Source organism: Schistocerca gregaria, chromosome X (genome assembly GCF_023897955.1).
Source record: "Schistocerca gregaria isolate iqSchGreg1 chromosome X, iqSchGreg1.2, whole genome shotgun sequence".
NCBI lineage: Eukaryota > Metazoa > Arthropoda > Insecta > Orthoptera > Acrididae > Schistocerca > Schistocerca gregaria.
In genome coordinates, this window is record NC_064931.1 from 468584081 (window position 1) to 468607508 (window position 23428).

A 23428-nucleotide genomic window follows, 5' to 3' on the forward strand; every position below is an offset into this window, starting at 1 on the left:
ATTATTAGCTACATAATTACGCTCGTAGCATTGTTTCACCTCTGCCAGAAATTACACGCTGCTATCCAAGGCACCGTTTTCCTTTCTTAGCAACTCTGAAACTAAGATTAACTATTATACGGGTGAGCTGAATCTCAAAAACTCCATTCAATATGCACTGCATTCAGTAAGAAGTAGATCTGACAATCGGTGATACTCAAGTTCACTATGTATATTTTCTTTTACTTCCAGAAATATTTCGGTACAATGGTGCATTGCCTTTAATCCTTATCGAGTACCTGACCAAAAACGATTGAACTGATGGCTTTTCACCAAAAATAGCTTAACTTAGTGCATTTCCTTCAGCTGCGAGAAATAGTTGTGAACTAGCGTAGTAACGTACGAGGCTGCTACTAAATTTTCGCAAAATGAAAACTGGTGGTTTACTATCAATATAAACAGTTGAAATGTAGTTATAAGAAATAGGGAAAAATATTAAGTGCACTGTCCGATAAAACAGAGAAACACGAAGACGTGGTCGGATGTTAATGCAACTTATTCTTACACGTTCACACCATCGGCGGGTACGTAAATAATTAGAGTAGGAATTCCCGTATATCCCGGGCGTGAACAGCTTCAGATGCTGAGTGATCACAATGAATGACAAGGAGATGCCACGTACTCGTGTGAGGCAGCATTGTGGGTCTCCATTTGGCCAGCTGGTCGAATCATGTAATATCCATATTTGTGGGGCATTCGAAGAGTGACCTAATGTAGCACTCCGTGAGAGAGTGAGGACAAGCATGCTCGTCTGTGGCCGACCACGTCTGACCACCAAAAGGCAGTAATGCCGTACTGTGAACCGAGCACACAGCAACCCCTTCACATCTGCGCCTCCCATCCGAGAACAGGTAATGGACTCCTTGCAACATTTCGTATCATTCCGCACCATTGGTCGGGGACTACGAGCAGTCGGCCTATGGAATTACCGTCCATGGCTAGGTTGTCGTTCACACAACAGCCAGAACGACTGCGTTTAGCGTGGTGCCGTCACCGTTCAGCATGGACTATTGATGAATGGTACTGCACTGCATTCAGTGACAAATCGTGGTTCCGCGGTACCCCGGATGACCGTCATCGGCGATTAGGGCAGTGACCTGGGCAGAGATCTCATTCTTGCACTGTTTCTGTGAGGCACAGCAGTCCATGCGTAGTATCATGATGTAGGGGGGGGGGGGGGCTTCTGCGTATGACTTTAGATCACAGCTGGTGGTAATTGAGGGAACTCTGACAGGACATGGTATGTCACTGTTATCCTATGTCCTCGTGTGTTACCCCGCCAGCGACAGGATCTTGGTGCTATTTTTCAACAGGACAATGGTTCAAATAGTCCAAATGGCTCTGAGCACTATGGGACTTAACTTCTGAGGTCATCAGTCCCCTAAAAGTTTCAACTACCTAAACCTAACTAACCTAAGGACATCACACACATCCATGCCCGAGGCAGGATTCGAACCTGCGACTGTTGCAGTCGCGTGGTTCTAGACTGTAGCACCTAGAACCGCTCGGCCACTCCAGTCGGTGTCAACAGGACAAATGGTACCTGTTTGTGTGAACTGCCTGCCGACAGAACCTGTGTAGAGCTAGCTCGGATTTCAGTTACATCCCAGTGCCAGTATCCGGGATATCAAGAGCCGGTTGCAACAGTTGTGGGCCAGCTGGCCTGAAGGAAAGATGGCTTTACGACACCCTTTCCCACCGAATCAGTGCATGATTCCCGGACAGTGCTATGTGATACTGATAAGTGAGATTGTACTGCCAAGTTCTTGGTGAATTTGACTTGATGTTGTAATCACTGAAATTACATCACAGACCCTTTCAACCACTGAAATTTCATTGCATTTCCTCCACCTCTTCTGAGTGTTTCGCGTTTTACGTCAGGCAGTGTATTCCTTGAAGAATAGCTGTATGATTTAATGTCTGATGCAGTAGTCAAATATTTTCCTGTGTACTTACGAAATATTTAAGATTGGACGTCCGACATAACCAAGTACCTGTGATAGGAAATGCCACGTAGCCGTTGGTAGAACTAATGCGCGAAAAACTCGCTTTACAAAACCTTCGCACGAGTAATTATTGTAATATTTTTTTTTTTTTTGTAGTCATATCTCAGAACCTTGACAAGAAGTATAGTGAAAAGACGTAAGAAAAGTTGAAGGGACGAGATGTAATTTGTCGGACGTGTTTTCAGTCAGCAAAATGTTCCAATGTGTGTGAAATCTTATGGGATTTAACTGCTAAGGTCAACAGTCCCTAAGCTTACACACTACTTAACCTAAATTATCCTAAGGATAAACACAGACACCCATGCCAGAGGGAGGACTCGAACCTCCGCCGGGACCAGCCGCACAGTCCATGACTTCAGCGCCCAGACCGCTCGGCTAATCCCGCACGGCTTTCCGTCAGCACGGTGAGCGCTCACAAATGCTCAATAAAAGCTCAGAACTAGTTGCTGGAAGATTGCTATTGGATTATAACGAGAACGTTTACTCTCAAAATAACTCCCAGGTACCTCCCCTATTATACAAAGAGAAAAATAACACGTAAGGACCACACCTAAAAGAATTAAAATACATTGTATCCGTGGGTCCGCGCGGAGTCTTCAGCTCAACCGTACTGACAGGCAGTAAGTTTGGCATCAACGCGAAGGTTCATTTGAGCAACAAAGTGCTTAACTATATATGGTATGCTGTTGTCTTCATCTGACCTTTGAAGTAACTTACACAGCCAGTTACGGGGGGATCTACAGTTTAACGTGGCTTCGGAGCCACGGCGCCACTCCTCTCTTTAATTACCAAGCATTGCCAGTTAGTTACATGTTTCTTAGATCAGATGAAAGATTTTTTAATCGAAATGGTGTGGAACGAGTCAGTTTATAGGATGCGTACATATGATTAATCATAATATTAGTGAACATAATATTTTTCAGTTTCAGTCATGCAAGTATACTTGAAAATTATTTTTTTGGGAAAGAAATGCTAAACGATACACAAAACTCCTAGAACCTGTTTATATATAAATACAAAACTGAAACTGCTACTGCAGTATAGTATTCGACGCTGACATCATTGGCTGTGCATTAATCCTCCTTAATTGAAACAAAATCCGTGTTCTTCTTAACGGCCATTGAGCAACCCAATTACAACAAACAACGAGAAATTCGTACATCGTGTACCATCGCACTGTACAGTGGCTTCCGGAGTTAGCATATAGATGGTCCTGCAGACGCTGTTGCAATTTTTTCCACCCCCAAATAATTTGGCGCTCTCAATAATAAACATACACGTAGGATACCCCAGTACCAACTAGCCACAGAAATTCTAAGCCACAACCACACTCAGCCGAACTTCGCGTGATTAACTGCAGTAAGGTTCTCCAACAAAACTGATTTCTAAATTTGCCTTTAGAACTAAATAATGAGAAAAACGATTTTATCACGGTTATGCCATTCTTACATACTTTGTAATAGCGGGTCTCATATTCCACCTAATTTGCGCTGATGGTGGGGGAGTCACTTGAAAATAATTGAAGGAATGGAATAATTGTTGGTATTTGACGTCCGTCGACTTTGAGGTCACATGGAAACCCTAAAACACTTTGGTTAAATGGAGAGTTGAACCTCGCTTCTCCAGAAGGCGAATACAGTGCCTTAAACAACGCATCACCTCATTCGTTAGTAGGAAAACAACAAGCTTTACTACACAGACAGGAATTTCATTTAACAATCTTTAGAGGATTTGTACTGGAAACAACAAGTGGATGGCAACCAACTTAACACTGTGCGGTATATTAAACTTTTCAAAGGGTATACTCCAGCATTTATCTGGAGCGATTTAGCGAAACCACAGAAAACCTAAATCTGGCCCGACGGGGATTTGAATGTGACTCCCGTGTGTTAATCACTACGCCACCTTGCTCGGTATTTCGTTATGTAGGAAGGGCAGTACAAGGAATTAATAATAACATGACTCACTTCAATAAATTCTACAGAAATGTAAGCTGTTTGACAAGTCGCTTATTTTTACTGTTAAAGTGGCAATTTTATCAGTCCTCTCAGTATCAAATTGAACCGGCAGAGGAACACTCGACAGCCGGATGGATCGATGGGCCACGCGACAGAACACAAGATAATTTGTACGTCACGGTTAGCTTCTCCTCCCCTCCCCCGCCCCCCCCCCCCCCTCCCCGCCGACCACCGCTCCCCTTGCACCCCTTCTCCCCCCCCCCCCCTGCCCGTCACCCAAGGCAGCAAGTGCAACTGGCCAATATGAATTTTCGCATGCCGACAGGGTCCACAACCCAACAGATGTACTTCGACCGATGAGGCGCAGCAAGTACCTCACATTTTCCCATATCGATGGTGAGTTCGTCGCTCCTAACGTGCGGGAGTGCGGGAGATATCCATCGGGTGATTACTTAAGAGGGTCGTCCTCGGAGAGAAAGAATTACCCGAAACAAAAAGTCAATAAACAGTTCTATCCAAAGAAAGTGGTTGGCGCTCGTAATTCCTTAGGTCCTTCCTCCGAAAAACGGCCTGCAGAGAACTCACGACACCACAGAACATATCAGTTCTATACTATATCATCTCTCCGTTGGAAAACTGAATGTGTGTATAAGATTTTCCTTATATTTTATGTGACAGGAAGAAAGACCACAATTTAACGTGAAATTAGCTTCGAGGCTGCCACGACCAAAGCGTCAGGACCTTTTGCAAGGAGAGTGGGAAATGAATCGGCAATAGCTAACATGAAGGAACTGCCATGGAACTCACTTTTAGTGATTTAAAAGACCCAAGGGAATCCGAAATTAGGGTTGTTGCCCTGAGGTTTTAGCCCCGTACCTCTCGCATACGAATACGTATTTGAAACACTACACAAAAAATCCTCAGTGTGTTTTATGCGTCTGACATCTCAGTAATTTACACGGCCCTTAAAATATCTCACCTCTAGCAACTGCAAGACAGCCCTAAACTGTAAACACCGTGGAATTAGTCTTCGACTTCGGAAAGGAAGAGGAATCTGGCAGCAGGATAATATCGGCGGTATAAGCAGTGACAGAAGTCCTGGTGAGAAAAACCAGTTGATTTCGCCGCCAGAGCCAGTTCGCCTGGTGACCACTGCTGATAAATCCATGCGGAAGCTTGTCTAAGGAACAACATATACAAGATGTAGTCGTTTCACTAAGTTCAACTCAGTGTAGACGTTTATTAGTAGGTAATATGTTGTTAATGACTGTGTACAAGCAGGAAGACACTTCCATCGTACGAATCGGGAGACTGATGTTGGTGTATACAACCTTTCTACAATGTCGCACCAGATAACAGTTGAACAGGACTGGGGCAGTCCCGTCCTTGCGAGCAAGCGGGAAGTGTGTTGCGACCGCTTGCCGCCTCTAGATGTCGTCCCCCAAATAGCTCACGGTAATATAAACTTTTCGACTGTGACGCAATTTGAAACGAATGAGGTCTAAGTCAGCAGAAGAAGCAAGTCTCACTGGTTGTACGAGAGTGAAAAATTGCGACGTGACATTATGCACTGCTCGGGTAACACTCACTCTCATGTGTCGGACATAGAATGCAGACGCCTTGCGTGTGTTATCTGAGAGAGACATGCCTCCTCCCGTGCGCGACTTCGGCAGAATCTCGTAACATAGTTTAAATATATGGCCCTTCCATATAAACTGGCCAGACAGTGCCAAAACTTCTTCGCTACCGTTTGGGGAACGGAAAAAGAACTGTGCGATATAATATGCCATTCACAAAATATAGGTAACCAATACGCGAACTTACTGCCAAATAGTAAGCGAGCATCGTTCGCGTTCCAGTAGGGCACCCAGAATTCAGTAACAGATTTCCAATTCAAAGCCGCCACCTTCAGTGGACAACGACCAATAACAACCCCCAAAGATGTATGTGCATGCACAAAACGTGCCCAAGAAAGAACAGCGTCCCCGAAACCACTGAGGTTGAGGAATTTGCATTTGCCTTCATTTAAGCGCAGACGAAGACACAGAGCGCTGACTGCCCTGAGACGCTCCCCAACAGAGAACAACCGGCGGCGTCAGCCTTCCATTGACCGCGACAGACGCTGCTACGTTCTTGTACAAATCTGAAAGAACGAAACTTGCAGGAACGGTAAAGCCAGCGATCTCCAACAGGTGATTGATATACATTTGACTAACGCGATCAAATGCCTTAGAAACATCTATGAGGGCAAAAACACAATGAATAGAAATAACAGCCACCATCCATATGTTCTGCCATCGGCGTCAACATTGTATGGCCAGGAATCCAACACTGATGTTCAACAGTCAAACGACTAAGCAGTACAGACCATCTGCTGTTGACAGCCCGTGCAACAGCCTTGAAGTCAAAACTGAGTACCGTGAGGAGACGAAAATCAGCTGCTGTAAGCGGCGATGATGCTTCGGGATGAGAACAATTTTCCCCTCCTTGAAGCTCGCAGGCACAGCTCTCCCCCACAAAATTTCGTTTAAAATTAAAATAAAAGTAGAACCCAACAGATGCCAAAAATGGAAATAAAATTATTTCGGAAGGACACCCGGATGAAGGGGTTTATGGGACGGGGAACTAGCAATAAAATCAAACACTTCATCCTCCTGAAAATCCGCCAAAAGTCAACATTCTGATCAGATGTTATCATCTCGTAGAGGCTCGCAAAACTAGCAACGTTAGGGGGGGGGGGGGGGGGGGAGCGGGAGGTACGATGTCATCCGCGCTGTGCGTAGTGTTGATGTAAAGCTTGAGTTACCCCACCTTCAATAGTCAACTGACGATTATCATTTGCCGTGAAGGAGGTAATAATAAAGCGACTACGACGAATGTGATGACGAAGTAGATGTTAGAATGGTGTGTGTTCCTTGTTAACGAGAAAACGTGGCTTAGTCTTCAGCCGCAACCTTTACATCTGTTGCTTAGACTTGATCCGCAGAGTGTTAGCGACCCTCACACGTGTATCAAATTCTAGCGGGTATAATTCGCGAAGAACGATAAAATGAAACTCATAGGGCTTACGAAAGTCACTCTCCCTTGCAGAACAATAACATATCATGTGATTTACGGATTCGCGACTTGTCATACTCAGACCACAATCTCAGTAAAGAATGGTAACGCCCGATCGGAGGCAAAACTCCCACTCAGTGCCAATCGACCATTCAATTAAAGAGGCGAACTACGTCTCGTATACTTTCATGAAAATGTTTCATTTGTAGTTGTTAGAGCACAGCCTTAAATTATACAAACACGCATTTCAGTTTATAACTGACACCAAGTCGTAGGAACCATGATCTCTTTTGTAATAACAAATAAACAAACACGGTCTGGATCACTTCTGTGAGAAGTGCTTGTTTACTTTTTAATCATTTCAGTAGTTAGCACTACGCCGAGGAGCACTAGGTACAGCACTCCAAAACAAGAAGATAAATTGTACGCGTCCCACGAACATCTGTAACGGTTCACGATGTATGGTTCATAATTAGTAAAATGTAAGAGTTTCACGTATGTCAACTACATTTTGCTGAGCCCTTTATGGGAGCAAAGGAAATCAGCTGCTTATCACATTTAGTTAAAAGATACAAATAAAAACGTTAGGAAAGAGATACAAATAACCTTTGAAAAGTTGATGAATAGTCGATCGATATTAACACTTTAGGATTTCAGCAACGATGTAGACTGTGTCCTGTTCTTTCTAAACAGTAGATGAAATCGATTTCAAGCTCAACATCGTTCCATAGACTGTGGTGGTGGTAGTGGGTAGTGTTTAACGTCCCGTCGACAACGAGGTCATTAGAGACGGAGCGCAAGCTCGGGTTAGGCATGGATTGGGAAGGAAATCGGCCGTGCCCTTTCAAAGGAACCATCCCGGCATCTGCCTGGAACGATTTAGGGAAATCACGGAAAACCTAAATCAGGATGGCCGGAGACGGTACTGAACCGTCGTCCTCCCTAATGCGAGTCCAGTGTTCCATAGACTGTCGCATACGGTCTAACACATCAAAAAGCCATGAGGTACGTTCAACGGCTCTGACAATCCAATAAACCCAGCACAGCGAAGTTTCACAGCAGGCTATGAAAAATAACTCTCCAAGTAACCCACATAACAACTAGAAAAACGGCCCATCGATGTTATATCCCATGTTGCAGTATGTTAGTAAATTACTTTTCTCGTTTTCGCGAAGATAAACCTTAGTGTATTTGATACACTAAATCAGAATATTTCGACCGCTCGCGTCAGTTGTGCCTTTCTTTCACGAAGACTGAATGACCGCTCGACCACTCCGGCCGGCTGCTGTATAACAGTAATGCTTATCAACAAGTTTGTACAACTACAGTCACTGCCAATAACAGTAACAACAGTAATAATAATAATGGTAAGGTGCATAACTTATCTGACAAAAGAAAGAATTGTTTTTGTAGAATTTTGTGGTTTTGTACATAATTAAGTACAGCTTAGGACAATAACGAAATATTGTGTAAGCTTCCGCAACTCTCAGTTTCGAATTTTTGTGTAACTGGGAGTTTTCGTGTTTTTCCACTTTTTCGGGCAAATGTACAGGATTCGTAACAGATGTATTAGGTCACGAATTTACATCCAGACAGAAAAATCACATTTCCTTACGCTGCACCCACACAACAACTTGTGGTAACTGTGCACTGCCCTTGTTACATGTGCGCTTCTAGTAACGCTTATTTGATTTCGTCTCTCTCTCACTCAAATAATCTGTTCTCGGAGACCCTAGTTCCTTTACGGGTAACTTTTCCTGATAATTTAATTTTACATTCCCAGAATGAGAGTTTCACTCTGCAGCGGAGTGTGCATTGATATGAAACTTCCTGCCAGATTAAAGCTGTGTGCCAGACCGAGACTCGATCTCGGGACTTTTGCCTTTCACGGGCAAGTGCTCTAACGACTGAGCTACTCAAGCACGACTCACGACGCGTGTCCATGCTTTACTTTTCTGTTAGCATTTCAAATAGGTTCAACATAGTTCACGTTTACACTGGACACAAAAGCCGATTCCAATACAGTAAACGACCGAATACAAACACAAACTGCTGTTTGTGGAACTGATTGAACTCAAGTAGTGATGTGTACGTGGTAACTTGATTAGAATGCAAATGAGGCGCTGAGATCCATAGGGGCCTATAGCACACGGCCGTTGGTACCACATTTAAGTGGACATCAGAGAAACCAATGATACAGCTTTTCGTAAAGTTTGGTATATACAATGTGTGCCTACAACATAGATCAACCGGTCAACATATTTCAGAAGGATGAATAAATGCTACAATATCACAATCGACAACTTTAGGCTCTTCTGATTCTCATCGTCTAAAATGGATTACTGTATGACAGTGTTCCCATGTTAATATTCTATAACTCATTCAGAAACCCACAAAATAGGTTTACTGTCAGTACAACTTTAACATAAACTGACGTCCGATCTAACTTTACTATATAATGAGTGAATTAGCGTACCTGAGGAGTGTGCTATCATCTCACAGGATTTATGCAGAGCGAACGAGGATGAAAGTCTGCCGCAGCATGCCACTTCCTGGTGGCTCTGAAGTAAACTTCTAGTTGAGTGACAATGTCTAGCTGCCCGTAAGGCAATTACGTCCCGTGATCTGCGCAAGCGGAAAAGCATCTTAAAACGTGCACACAAGTGTCGCGACGCCAATGCCAAGTTTCACAACCTAAAGGAGAAGTAGCGCGGTAGATTTAAGTGCCGTATCTTTCAGATTGCTGCATCTATGTTAACGTTTATCAGGATTCAAAGAAAAATAACCAACAAATCTGCAAGGTACCGAAAGTTAGAGTGTTCAGGTGCTCTTATGCTCTTACACAGCAGGCGCCACTGTACGTAACATCTAAATCTCAAGACCAAGTGGAAATTTTTACCCACGTCCTCCCGAATACAAGTACTATATCTTAACGACTGATCTTGCTCGCTATTTGGCAGACCGTAATGACCATAGGATTGTCTGTCCGAAAGACGCAGATGTCTTAAGCGCTCATTCTAAAGTGTGATGTCTCGAATGTGCTTTAAACGAGAAAAATTTCAAGAAAATGTACTTGAATAAAGAATCTAAAATTTTCCTAACTATATTTGCATTTTCCTGCATAAAATACAATGCAACTCGAGAATAATTATAGTTATACTCAAATAAAACGCACCATCGTTTTTATCGAGTAATTCTCCATCTGTTTGACACGACACCTGCTCCCCTTTCCTTTTGAAGATTACAAGTTTCATCCAACATGCGGATTACAGAATGGCCGCCATGTGGGTAACATAGGTTCACAGTTTTTCCCCCCTTTCCCCTGTCATACTACTCATCTTTAAATTCCTGTTCAGCCTTCTACTTTTGTTTTACAATGGTGGTTTAACAGCTATAGAACACGCTGTACCTCGTTTTCTTAGTCATGTAGTGGCATAAACCATACCTGGATCATCTGAATCATTTTGTCTGCTAGGGACATTTGTGAAATTGCTTGAAGGATGTTGAAGGAAGAAACAATAATAGTCTTTTTTCTATCATGCCATATCTTCTCCAGTGCTGTCAGGATCGCAGTGGCCGAGCGATTCTGGGCGCTTCAGTCTGAAACCGCGCGAGCGCTACGGTCGCAGGTTCGAATCCTGCCTCGGGCATGGATGTGTGCGATGCCCTTAGGTTAGTTAGGTTTAAGTAGTTCTACGTTCTAGGGGACTGATGACCTCAGATGTTAAGTCACAGAGTGCTCAGAGCTTTTTGAACCATTTGTTAAGTCCCATAGTGCCCAGAGCCATTTGAACCATTTTTTCAGGATAGTCTACAGTCTTGCACTATAGACTGTGAATTAGTTTGTCAGGCGATTCCTAAATATACATGTAGGTCGATTACAGTTCTTATTCGTCACTCCACACAACATTTTTCCACTGTTCAATCATCTATGTTTACGCTTGTAACACCAAGCGAGTCAAAGTTTGGCATTTAGCGGCGTGAGTTTATGAGCAGCCGCTCGACCATGAAATCCAAGTTCTCTCACCTCCCGCCTAACTGTCATCGTACTTGCAGTGGATCCTGATGCAGTCTGTCTGATGGTCTGGGTAGATGTCTGCTTATTTAAACATTACGACTCTCTTCAACTGTCGGCGTTCTCTGTCAGTCAATAGACGAGGTCGGCCTGTACGCTTTTGTGCTTCACGTTACCACGTCACTATCACATTGGAAACAGTGGACCTAGAGATGTTTAGGAGTGTGAAAATCTCGCGTACGGACGTATGACAAAAGTGACACCCAATCACCTGACCGCGTTCGAAGTCCGTGAGTTCCAGGAAGTGCCACATTCTGCTCTTTCACGATGTCTAATGACTACTGAGGTCGCTGATACGCAGTACCTGGCAGTAGGTGGCAGCACCATGCACCTAATATGGAAAACGTATGTTTTTGGGAATGTCCAGATATTTTTGATTACATAGTGTACAATGTGTTTCAGAAAGATTCAACTGGTTTCAAAGGGTATATCTTCTACACGAATGAAGATAGAAACCTGGGGGTGGATTTTAATTTATGCATATAATTTCAAGTTTTTATTTTCGAAAGAACTCTCCCACATCACATGCATATCTCTTTTATTCCGCCATTTCACTTTAACTCTAAGTTTTTATGTTAACTTTTTACTTTTATAACTATTACTGGATGTGTGGTCAAAGTTGCCTAAAGCCTAAATCTATATAAATAAAAATGGGAATGTTTGTTTATCCAGAATCTTAAAGTTCCGGAAGTTCTTCACTAATTGCTTTGAAATTTTCAAACAAAGATGCATTCGAATACGGGTGTGTTTTTAGGTACCTATTGGATCGCCATCTATTGAATATATATGGAGGAAAGTTGATAGCATAAATCTCGAGTAATTCTTGACTGATTTGCTTATTAGTCTCGGACTAACATAGGATAAAGTGAAAACGTTGTTAGCAAAAAATTTCGAAAAGATTTACTTCTAGTTTTCACACGATACTCCAATAAGTCCAATAAACGTTTCGACTGACGTAGGATATAAACGTTGAAAAGTTCTTGGCCAATTTGCCTCAGAGTCTTACGCGATACTCTAATACATGTACGGATAGATACATGGTATATATTTTTAATGCGCAGTATATAATATATGAATATTGAACAGAAATGGGGGAGGAAATGCAAATAAAGAGGGGAAGGAGATGATGGAGTGGGGGAGGCAGAAGAAGAGATGGACAGAAAGAGAGAGGGGAAGAAGGAGATTAGGACATGTATCGAATTCTCATACATATTTAGCAATTGCAAAGCATTTCTGGGTCCGATAGTAAATAAATAAAAATAAAAAATAGCATGTACACACATAAACAATAGCGTACTCTTTACAATTACGTTTAAGAGCGAAGTATTCACTTATCTTTCACATATATCAACGTGCCTCCACCTGATGCAGGAAAAACAGCCAGATGATAGTAAATGCGTCTCATAGTTTTGCGAGTATCTCTGGGAATACTGCATTGGCCGCTACCGCTATTACGTGCCACAGTTCACTCAATACTGTTAGAAAGAGGGGAAGGGGAGCACAGTGTTTCACAAAGCTCCACAAAATAAATATCACTTGTCGTGAAATGAGGTAACATCGGAGGCCAATATTGCAATGTGAGATCCTTACATCCTTTATGACCGCTCCATCACTAAGACTACTCAATGTTTGAAATCCCATTACATGCGCTCCAGTCCTTGAATGAGCACAGGGGACGCCCTCTGTATTTCCCCTTAGATTAACAAATAGTGTTACGTACTGCTGGGGCCATCGTCGAATGCTTTGTGCTGTAGGAGATGCAGTGCAGAGCTCTCGTCCAGCCACCCAGATTTAGGCTTCCAGTGATTTTCTTCAATCGCTCCAGGCAAATGCAGTGATAGTTCTTTTGAAACGGGCACGACTGATTTCTTTCCCCTACTTTCATAATTCGAGCTTGTTCACCGTCTCTAATGACGGCGTCGTCGACGGTAAGTTAAGCCATTTTTTCCCTCCTTACTTCCTGCAACAGTAGTAACCGAAATGTACCTGTTGTAACGGAGAAATCAGAATGGCTTTTGTTTCTCTATTATCGCCTTTTCGACTCGACACACATTGTACAATGAGCGAGCGCCCACATGAACCGAGGCCAATGTAAGTTTTACCTTTTGTCTCCATTTATTCTCATTTCGCTGATAATGATAAATTCCTAGTACTTGACCGAGCGAGGTGGCGCAGTGGTTAGCACACTGGAGTCGCATTCGGGAGGACGACGGTTCAATCCCCCGTCCGGCCATCCTGATTTAGGTTTTCCGTGATTTCCCTAGATCACACCAGGCAAATGCCGGGATGGTTCCTCTGAAACGGCACGGCCGACTTCCTTTCCCATCCTTCCCTAATCCGAACTTGTGCTCCGTCTCTAATGACCTAGTTGTCGACGGGACGTTAAACACCAATATCCTCCTCCTCCTCCTCCTAGCACTTTAATTGATCAGGTTACTCTCACGCCTAGCGACACTGGAACTTCGAGGGAGGCAAAGAGTTTATCGATCTGTGGACGGCTCTGTTTGTAAGTGAACCTCGTTCGTTTTTATGACACGATGGAGCACCGAGTGCGCTAACTTCTTAATCTTTAGAAATAAGAAATGAGCCAGAGGAAGCTGGGCAAAGTAAAGAGACCTGCCAATACCAACAGCGGGCTTGCTTCCTTGAGGGTGGTTTCCAACATTCATTTCTATACGCTCGTAGCATAGCTTCTGATCCGCCTCAAATGCACAATGTTCTAAACGTACGTCGAATACATATAACAAAATTAACTGAGCTTTAGTTTCTTCCATTTGTGCATCTGGAAAAAGGCAATGTATTTTAAAACTGTATGTGTTTTGGATTTTTTACTACTCAGACATGTCCTGAATTAACTGTTATTTACTTTTTAATAGACAATACATATTGAGCCTGGTGGTGAATGATAATAAAACAAAATATATCACTGTATCACGCCATCAAGTTCAACTTCCTTCCATTCTTGTTGACGGGCATAACTGTGTGCGGACGGCTGGCTCGCGTGTTTGCATGCCTTGTTGCGATGATGACAGGTGCTTCGCTCAACTACTCACCGTGCTTTTGTTCACTGGAAGGTCTCCGTAGACATTTTTCAAGTGCCCATGAATATCTCCGATGCTCCGATTTTCTGCGAAAAGAAGCTCAATGACAGCTCTCTGCTTGGAACGCACCTCCGTTACAGAAGACATTTTCAAGGCTACGTAAAGCGCCACCACCTATCGGAACTTCGCGAAGCTATAGGGGGTGAAACGGGAGCATTCTATGACGTCTCACAACAAAATCCTCATTTTCTTCAACTTAAAATGGATGAGAAAAAAATCTACGGCCTTACTTATTGAACGCCCCTCGTATTCCTGTCACAACTATCACAGGAGAATAAGAGCCAGCTGCAATGACACGAGTACGGCCGGTACTTTTGTCTCGTTGTGGAACCTGAGCGACATGAGCAACAACTGAAGAAGCAATATGCACCTTTGAGAGAAAGGTACCTCGAAAAATCTATAACTTATCTATAATACTGTGGAAGGTAAATTGGAACGAAGAACGAAGGAAGATCTGTACGAGTGGTTTGGAATGCCGTATATGGGGAAAAGCAAAGGAGGCTGAAGTGGTTTGCCGTATCCTTGGAGTAGACGGATCCCTCCCAAACCGAGTCCTCCATTATGAACCTGCTGTAATACGCCCAAGGGGACGTCAAAGGACGCGATGGAAGTATCGTATCAACAAACCTTAAACAAGTGGAGCCGATAGCGGTGGAAGATGAAGCTGGACACCGACAACGACGAGATACCATCTGCAGTAGATATCTGCTCTGTTGTGACTGACTGACTTCCTGTTTTATTGTGCTTTTAGTTATGTATTATTTTCTAATGTTTTTGTGTGCCTTTTGCTTTTGTACTGTGGTTATTTCGTTTGTTTCTCTGCTATAGACCTTAAAGTCTCGTTAATGTAATAAATGATGATAATGGTGGAAAACAGGTATTCCTGACACAATTAACATCGCAAAGTGAATTAGGTTAGAACTGAAACCTTTGTTGAATTCAGAGTTATTTCAGAAAGCTTACTGCTCGACTGGACACGAATGGAAGTACCTCTACCAGCTAAAGCTTCAAATTACTTAAAAAACAAGCGAAAACTGGAATTAGTGAGAGAAGACTACGAGTCTTATATCATAAGCAGTGTGCTATCTCACTTAATTTTTATTTAATTATGTAGTCTAATAGAAAATCTACGTTCTATCGGTATTAATCACACGCGAATGACGCAGACTGTTCCTGCATTGTTGCACTGTGCCTACATATCCACAGATCTTTCGTTCCAATTGTAGCTCGAAAGCAGTGCATCACCTCAGTAGTAGCTAGCTACCGTAGGACATTGTTAAGGAGCAGAGAATGACAGGTTCTTTGACCGCACTGGTCTCCAGCTACTTTTTTGTGCGTAAACCATTCAGGTTTGTTGTTTTGGACGAAAATTTAGTTGTATTGAAGATTTTTTTTTAAGATGACGCGTTCAGACGCTGCACCTGAAGTTCTTTGAGTAATTCATTTTTTAATGTACTAAAAATTACAGCACCTGGTATTTATTCTCAAGCTAGTGATATTTACGGAATTTTTAAGGATGACGCGCTAAGCGTATAAATCGTTTTATGGTGGGTTAGGATGTTCAATTCAGTGACAGTTTTCACGATTAAATACAAAACAGGCTACTATGATAGAGAAATTGTCGGTGATGGATGATGCTGTGAACAGAGGCAACATACACTTGACGGCAAATAGAAGTGAGCGAAACTCTTATTAGTCGGTTATAATAAAAAATGGAGAGTTTCTACAAACAGAAATGTGAGAAACTGGTACTGAGGTACGACAAGAGTCTTAGCTATAGAGTCAATCATGACGTTATGTGGACGAATGAATGTACTTGGCAGCATATCAAGGAAAATTTTATAATTACTTATACGTCGTTCTAATATTATTTTTCTCTTTTATTTTGCGTTTATGTGGAACTTACTTTACGGACAGTTACCGTACGTGCGAAATATTTGGAATATATAATTACAAATAAACAGTATTACACAAATGTCTCTGAGAAGAGTTTGTCAAACAAAAAGAAGAACTAATTGAAGTTTCACGTTGTACAATTTGGACTACGACAAGATTTCACCTACGTAGGACGCCGAGTAAACACTCATCCTCTACCTCCTCATCTCTTCTCCTCTCCGCGGATAATAACTAACCCATTGTTTCGTCCTCAAATCAAAGGCCTGTTGATTAGATTTCGCTATTGGCGTCCAGTAGTAGACTTAACATGGTCCGCAAATGACCCCTTCCGCTTTATATTCTCTGTGCACAGAACATCTGGCGGAAGTAGAGATGCTTCCTTCTCAAGCACCATAAGCGGATTAAGAAGAGAGGTTTATGTTTGGTCGAAGTTTCGACAAAAATCAAAAACATTTCATTCCCTGCATTTTGTTGAGATACGCGCTGCATCGGTTAAGACTCTGAAAGTCGGAAGCAGTGGAGATAGAATTCCCGTTCAGACATCTTGGTATAGGTCTCACAGAGTTTTCCGTAATTACTGCAGGTAAATGCCGGGCTGGTTCATTCATTAAGGCCAGAGAGAATTCCTTTCCCCATACTTGTCTAAAGAGAGCTTCTACTGTGCTATTAGTGGTGGCTGTCGTAGTAATACTAAAGTCTAACGTTCCTATTCCCTTTTCATTTAAACAACAGTTTATCCTATACTTTTTACAGTTGGGCGTGTATTTTGTAATAATGCGTTATGCAAGTACAATGTTCCAGTAGTAAATAGCTTCGACATTTTCCTATTTGAAATCACCTATCAGAGGTATCGCAGGAGGACAAACGCCAAGACAAAGAGCTTGATTACGATGTTAGGCGGGTTTCCACACCAATTTAGCCGACTGGTTATCAAAGCTATGAGTTCCGCCTCTCTAACGTTTTATATACTTTCGTTAGCACAACAGATAGTTATGGATAAGATACACACTTCACAAAGGGTCTTTATATAACACAATTCTACCGTTGTAATTACTTCAGACTTAACACATAGTAAGCTACTAAAGAAAAGAGAAACGTATCACTAGGGAACTGCATTTACCGCTTCACCAGTTTGTACTAGTTTAATAATGCACTAAGTACAAAAACTTGTCTCAGACTGCAAGAACTGAACTGGGAAATGTTTATCGCCATTTGATGTAGGACGTAGTCTTTGATACTTTTAATGAATGGTGTTAAAATCAATAGAATTTTATGTTATGTGTCGAATATCTACAGAGATAAACAGATAAAAATGCAAAATTGCCGGAAGTTCGTACAGGGAATTTACTGCAGAGAACAACAGCCAATCAAGAAGTTTCGCGTAACCTTTCCTGAAATGGTGTGTCAGAGATCAGGATCAATCACGTAAGCCGTCTTTAAGTAAAAGCATTTACGTCTGGAAATATAATGCGTCGAATAATTTCCGAAAGGAAACTCACGTAGATTGAATGCCGCGTCGACGGAAATCGAGTAAGTCCAATGGGATGGGGTGCCGAAGGAACCGCAGAAGGCTCTTGTGCCGTCTCTCCGCCAACCTTTTCGATCTCTTTCCAGTACTGACCCAGATGTGTATAGAATGATTCCGTCAGCATTGTTCTAACGACGCATTTATTGTTGCCCTAATATCTCTGTTACCGTTTTAAGATTTATCATCAGTTAACAATAAATCAGCATCACTGAAGCGTACAGACTTCGATACAAATACCTCTGTAATTTGTACCTGTTTCTTCGTCATCAAGGAAAACCTGTTAATGTTGAAAATTATTCTACAAGATTATTCATCAAAATTACTCAGTATTGTGACAGCTGAATATGCTGGCATTGGCTATCAGAGACAAAGGCTTAGTGTCTTTAACAGCAATGACATCGTGAAATTTTCGTTGTTACAAGACATGGAATAGTATGTGATTTAAAAAGGGAAGGAAACGGCACTATCTCAAAACGGGAGGCCTTCTAGGTAACACGGTAACTGTAGCATGGAGTAGCGAGACACCCTTCTCTGCAAGAAAATCCATATAGCAGCGCTGGCACTAAATGCTAGTTCGAAATGAACTACGATGTTTTGTGAAATATTGTAGCGAGTCATAAGAGACGGTCCCACATTACTTTCGTTCGTATGTCGGTATCAACTCATAACTTTCTAGATAATTTATTGTGTGTGTGTCAATTCCTGAGGCACCAAACTTTCCAGGTCGTCGGTCCCTAGACTTACACACTACTTAAACTAACTAATGCGGCCACTCCGCGCGGCAGATAATTTAGGATATCCACTTAATAATAGGGCCAAGTACTTAAACACGTATTAGACGCAATATATGCAGAAAATATTCAGTTTATGCTGTTAGATTCCATGGACGTGCTCTTTCGTTCTTCAACTCACAAAGTGACGGAGGGTTATGAAAACTTTATTTACCTCGGTCTCTTTCATTTTCTCTTTGTGTTCTCTTTACATCAACCACCATTCTGCATCTGTTAATCGGCATGTCATTTGTTTCGGTAGTATCCATATAGCAATTCAAGGTCAGCACCATATTTAATACATTAAGGAAGGTTCTTTTTACGAATTAATTCCTGTTTTCTTTCAGTGATATAAAGTTTCGCTTGTATCGTTGAGAGCGATGAACATCTCACTGCGTTCACCTGTATTACGTGATTTCACGCAATTTTACTTCACTATGAATCATACAAGGGTAAAATTGTGTACTAACAAAGCGTTCTTTTGTCTTGTGGTGTTAGTGACATTTAAACATTTTTCCTCTAATGACCAGTTACTTGCGTTTCCCTTGCAATGAGTGTGGAGGGCTATCAGCCACCATGTTGCTACTCTTCAGCCTTTGAATAAAAAAATTAAAAGTCCTAGAAAATACTATGATAGCAATAAAGAAAGTGATGTGAACGTGATGAGTTGTTGATGGTTTGTTTATCTTGCAACTCTGATGTCGACTCGTGGTATATTTTCCAGTTGAGGAATTTGGATGTGGTTGGGACTGAGAGAAATTGATACGAGAAAAAAACGTGGGATGAGTTGCGTTAAAAGACGGGATGTAGCTGCTAGGTTTCAGTTGCGCTGGGCTAGGGTAAGTTCGAGCTTTGATGTGGAATGCAAGATATAATGAAAGTTGTAGTTGCTAAAATGATGTGCTTTCAAGAATGATTTCATCGTTTGGAAGGGGAAGACAGTTAAAATTACCCTGAAAAATGAGACAGAGTGCGGAAGTGTTGGAAGGTGGGACGTAATGACAGAAGTGTTGGAGCAGGCGGGCTTATAGACGGTCCACCCACATTAATGACCACCGCCTATGTTCGATGTCAACGTGCGATAACCACTCATAGACGCATGTGGAAACACCAGCAGTGGAGGGTATATAAAAAAGCATGTCGGGGGGGGGGGGGGGGGGGGGGGTAGGGAGAGAGGGGACGCAGAAACAGTATAGTCATTGCCGTAATATCACCAAATATCCAAAGAGCATCATCATTGGCTTTCAGGTCAAGGGTGGATGCATTTCCGATTAGGCTAAGTTTGAAAACTGGTTGCGTGCGGCCGCGGTTTGAAATATACCGTGCATGGGAAAACTGCGCCGTGGCATCTGTGGTGCACCAATGGCCATAGATGACAGGGATGAATCGTGGCTGCCGAGACGTATGTGGGTGAATAGACCTTCACATGTTGAGCGATGACCGCCCAATAAATCAAGGAGCTATCAACAGTGTCTCCACAACAATCGTTCACTAGACATTGCTGCATATGGGCCTCCGCAATAGGTGCCTGGTTCATGCACCCATAATGATGCTGTTCATCGGCGGCAAGGGCTGGAATTTCCACGCCAATACTGTGACTAGACGTCCACTGACTGGTGACAGGCTGCCTGTCCATAAGAACCACGTTGTATGATCCATCGGCGTAAAACGTCTGAAATAAAACACATGGCAACTTTCGTCGGAAGAGTCTAGGCCGGAGGAGGGTGCGTTGTGGTCTAAGGAATCTCTTCGTCGCCTCCCTGGGTGATGTCATTCTGAAACCGACACTGGATCAACGCAAGTATGCATCTATTCTTGTCGACCATGTCCTCCACCCGTACGCGCAGTTTGTTTCTGATTGGCACGATGGTATCTACAAGCAGGACAATTCAACGTGTCACATAGCTCGTAGTTTACGTGCGGGGTTCGAAGAGCACCAGGATGAGTTTAGTGTACGCCCTTGGCCATCAACGTCCGTGGATTTGAGCCCGATCGATAATCTATGGGACCACCTCGATCAGTTGTTCGCGCCGTAGATCCACAGCAGAGAAACCTAACGCAGGTGGCTACGGCACTGGAAACGGCATGACCCTACATCCCCGTCGGTAGCATTCAGATCCTCACTGACACTCTTCCTGCACGTCTCACAGCGGTCTGCGCTGCAAAAAGTGGTTATTCAGGCGTTTGTCAGGTGGGCACAGTAATTTGACCAGAACGGGGGGGGGGGGGGGGGGGGGGTTGTAGGATTTCAACACTGAAGTGCCAAAGAAAGTGATATTGGCATGCATATTCAAATACAGAGATATGTAAACAGGCAAAATACGGCGCTGCGTTCGGCGATGCCTATGTAAGACATCAAGTGTCTAGGACAGTCGTTAGATCGGATACTGCTGCTACAATGGGAGGTTATCAAGATTTAAGTGAGTTTGAGCGAGGTGTTATAGTCGGGGCACGAGCGATGGGACACAGCATCTCCAAGATAGCGATGAAGTGGGGATTTTCCCGTACGAGCATTTCAAGAGAGTACCGTGAATATCTGGAATCCTATAAAACATCAAATATCCGACATCGATGCGGCCGCAAAAAGATCCTGCAAGAACGGAACCAACGACGACTGAAGAGAATCGTTCAACGTGACAGAAATGTAACCCTTCCGCAGATTGCTGCAGATTTCAATGCTGAGCCATCTATAAGTGTCAGCGTGCGAACCTTTCAACGAAACATAATCGATATGGGCTTTCGGAGCCGAAGGCCCACTCGTATACCCTTGATGACTTCTCGATCCAAAGATTTACGGCTCTCCTGGGCCCGTCAATGCCGACATTGGCCTGTAGATGACTGGAAACATGTTGCCTGGTCGGATGAGTCTCGTCTCAGATTGTATCGAGCGGGTGTACGTGTATGGAGACAACCTGTATATCAACAGGTGACTGTTCAAACTGGTGGAGACTCTGTAATGATGTGAGGCGTGCACAGTTGGAGTGATATGTGACCCATTATACGTCTACATACAAGTTTGACAGGTGACACGTACGTAAGCATCCTGTCTGATCACTTGAATATGACTAACAATGCTGATGGATGGGTCACTGTGCCTGTTGAAGGGCCGTAGCGAAATATGATGGACAGTAAAGTTTTATCGATAAGTGGAGCTGGTAAAAGCTGTGTTTATGGTTGTAAAGAGAGTGGAACGGTTATTGGATCCTTGATGAAGAAAACGATTTGGGGACAACGACTGTGTCTTGTGGGGTGGCTAGATGTCAACATAGAGTTCTGGAGAACAGGAAGGTTTTTAAAATTGCCTTTTGACAATATATGGAGTTTGCACATGTGTAGGGAAGATGACCACATGTTGGTATAGGCGTAGGAGGAGTCCTGAATTGGAGAGAATTAGGATGAAAATAGGATTTTGGTCTTTGGGTTTAAAGGATGTATTGGATTTGCGGTGATCTTCAAAGAGTTTGTGGAAAGGTGCTTTTTAATCACCTGGTGGAGGATGTGTGAAGGACAGGGTGAGATACCGTTATACACGTAAGATAAGTTCACTTCGACTTTTAACACATATTAGAGACTAAATACACATACACGAATAAAAAATGAATATTTGTGTTAATTGTTAGTATTTTCTTTTATAGGAGCAAGTACAAGCTCTGCACATTCTATCCCAGAAACCGAACTCAAGAACGTACTCATTTATCTGTTTCAGAAAAAGCGTATGGCCTAGGACCTTGGTATCTCCAAGATGTCGGGCCTACGCATATTATTGCTGATTGTCGTGATACTGGTCGAAGGATCCGTGGCCAGGAACCGACTCAATAGCCGATTCGGCAAGAGAGAGGAGTTTATATGGAAAGCAGGTTAGTGCAACCATTTCTTAATATATTCATTATTGTTTCGGTGTGTATAAACAAAGCCTCTACTAGTAACCCTGAAAAAAATGCTTATAGAGTCTTCTCCAATGTGACGCAGTTTTGTTGTTGAAAAATTTCTGTACTGAATGCAAGATTCAATCTAGTATTTATCAAGTTTTCCTATAAGAGAATGGTTTATTTATTTACTGATCTCTTTCTTTATCGAAAGTTCGAATAATTCGATGGTATGAGATCGGAATTACAATGGGTACAAGAAATTTTCATTACTGGTACAGTGATCCTAGAAGTGATACACATTTAGATAAAATGGTTAGGCGCACAGTGATTCGGAAGCAGTATCAGTACCATGTATCTACGAAACAGTAAGAAAAGGTCAAAGAAAGTCAAATTCTTTTAAAACCAAATGTGTTCCAAAATTCATTAGCAAACTTGCGTCAACGATGAAGCTAGCCAGATATTACAACTTGCCTTGAAAACGTATGTCGTGTACCTTGGACGTCCTACCAGCAATATATGAAATACCCTAAACAGTAATTAGAAGCACAGCATAGTTCATTTCGCCAGAAGTACGGAATTTTACCTAGAGTCATTTTTTCTATTTATATTCCGCCGTCAGTTCTTTCAGCACCTTTCCTTATTCATACCCATACGACTGTTGAGTGGCGAAAACGCAACCAGTGTTTTCTCATCCTAAGTTTTACTGCAATGAGTTTCGACCCCAGTGCCTTCGAAAAAGATACTAGTGGACTACTTTCATCCGCTAATTAAGTTGGTGCTTGACTAAAATTTTACAGTGTTCATTGGTAGTTGTCAAACAAAACTTCTTTCTAGAGTTAGTCGAAGGTTTATCTGATATTTCTCCACACTGTTAGTGTTATTTCATTCATTTCCTGCTGATAAATCTCTCCTCGAGGAATATCCTCTTAATTTCACGCTGCCTATGTTGCTGCATGTTATTACACGGTGAATGAATTGTAATTTTTATTTGACCCATAGATTCATCCTGTTATCTGTAGACTGAAATTGGAACTGTGGATGTGAGAAAGCAAGTTATTCCCGACTGTTTGCCGTCGAAGCACAATAACTCAGATGCATTTATAACCATCACAGCAATATTTCAGTGTCA

The 23428-nt window shown here is 42.5% G+C and overlaps 1 protein-coding gene across 10 annotated transcripts in view; it reads left to right on the plus strand.

Annotated features, from left to right (window-relative positions):
- LOC126297914 (thrombospondin type-1 domain-containing protein 7A-like) overlaps nucleotides 1–23428 on the plus strand; it is a 1219654-nt gene that overhangs the window by 213451 nt on the left and 982775 nt on the right. For all 10 annotated transcript variants that reach the window (XM_049989225.1, XM_049989222.1, XM_049989223.1 and 7 more), the window contains exon 2: nucleotides 22137–22287. In XM_049989225.1, the coding sequence (XP_049845182.1) occupies nucleotides 22173–22287 (115 nt within the window). In that variant the 5' untranslated portion in view covers nucleotides 22137–22172. The remainder of the gene's footprint in view (nucleotides 1–22136; nucleotides 22288–23428) is intronic.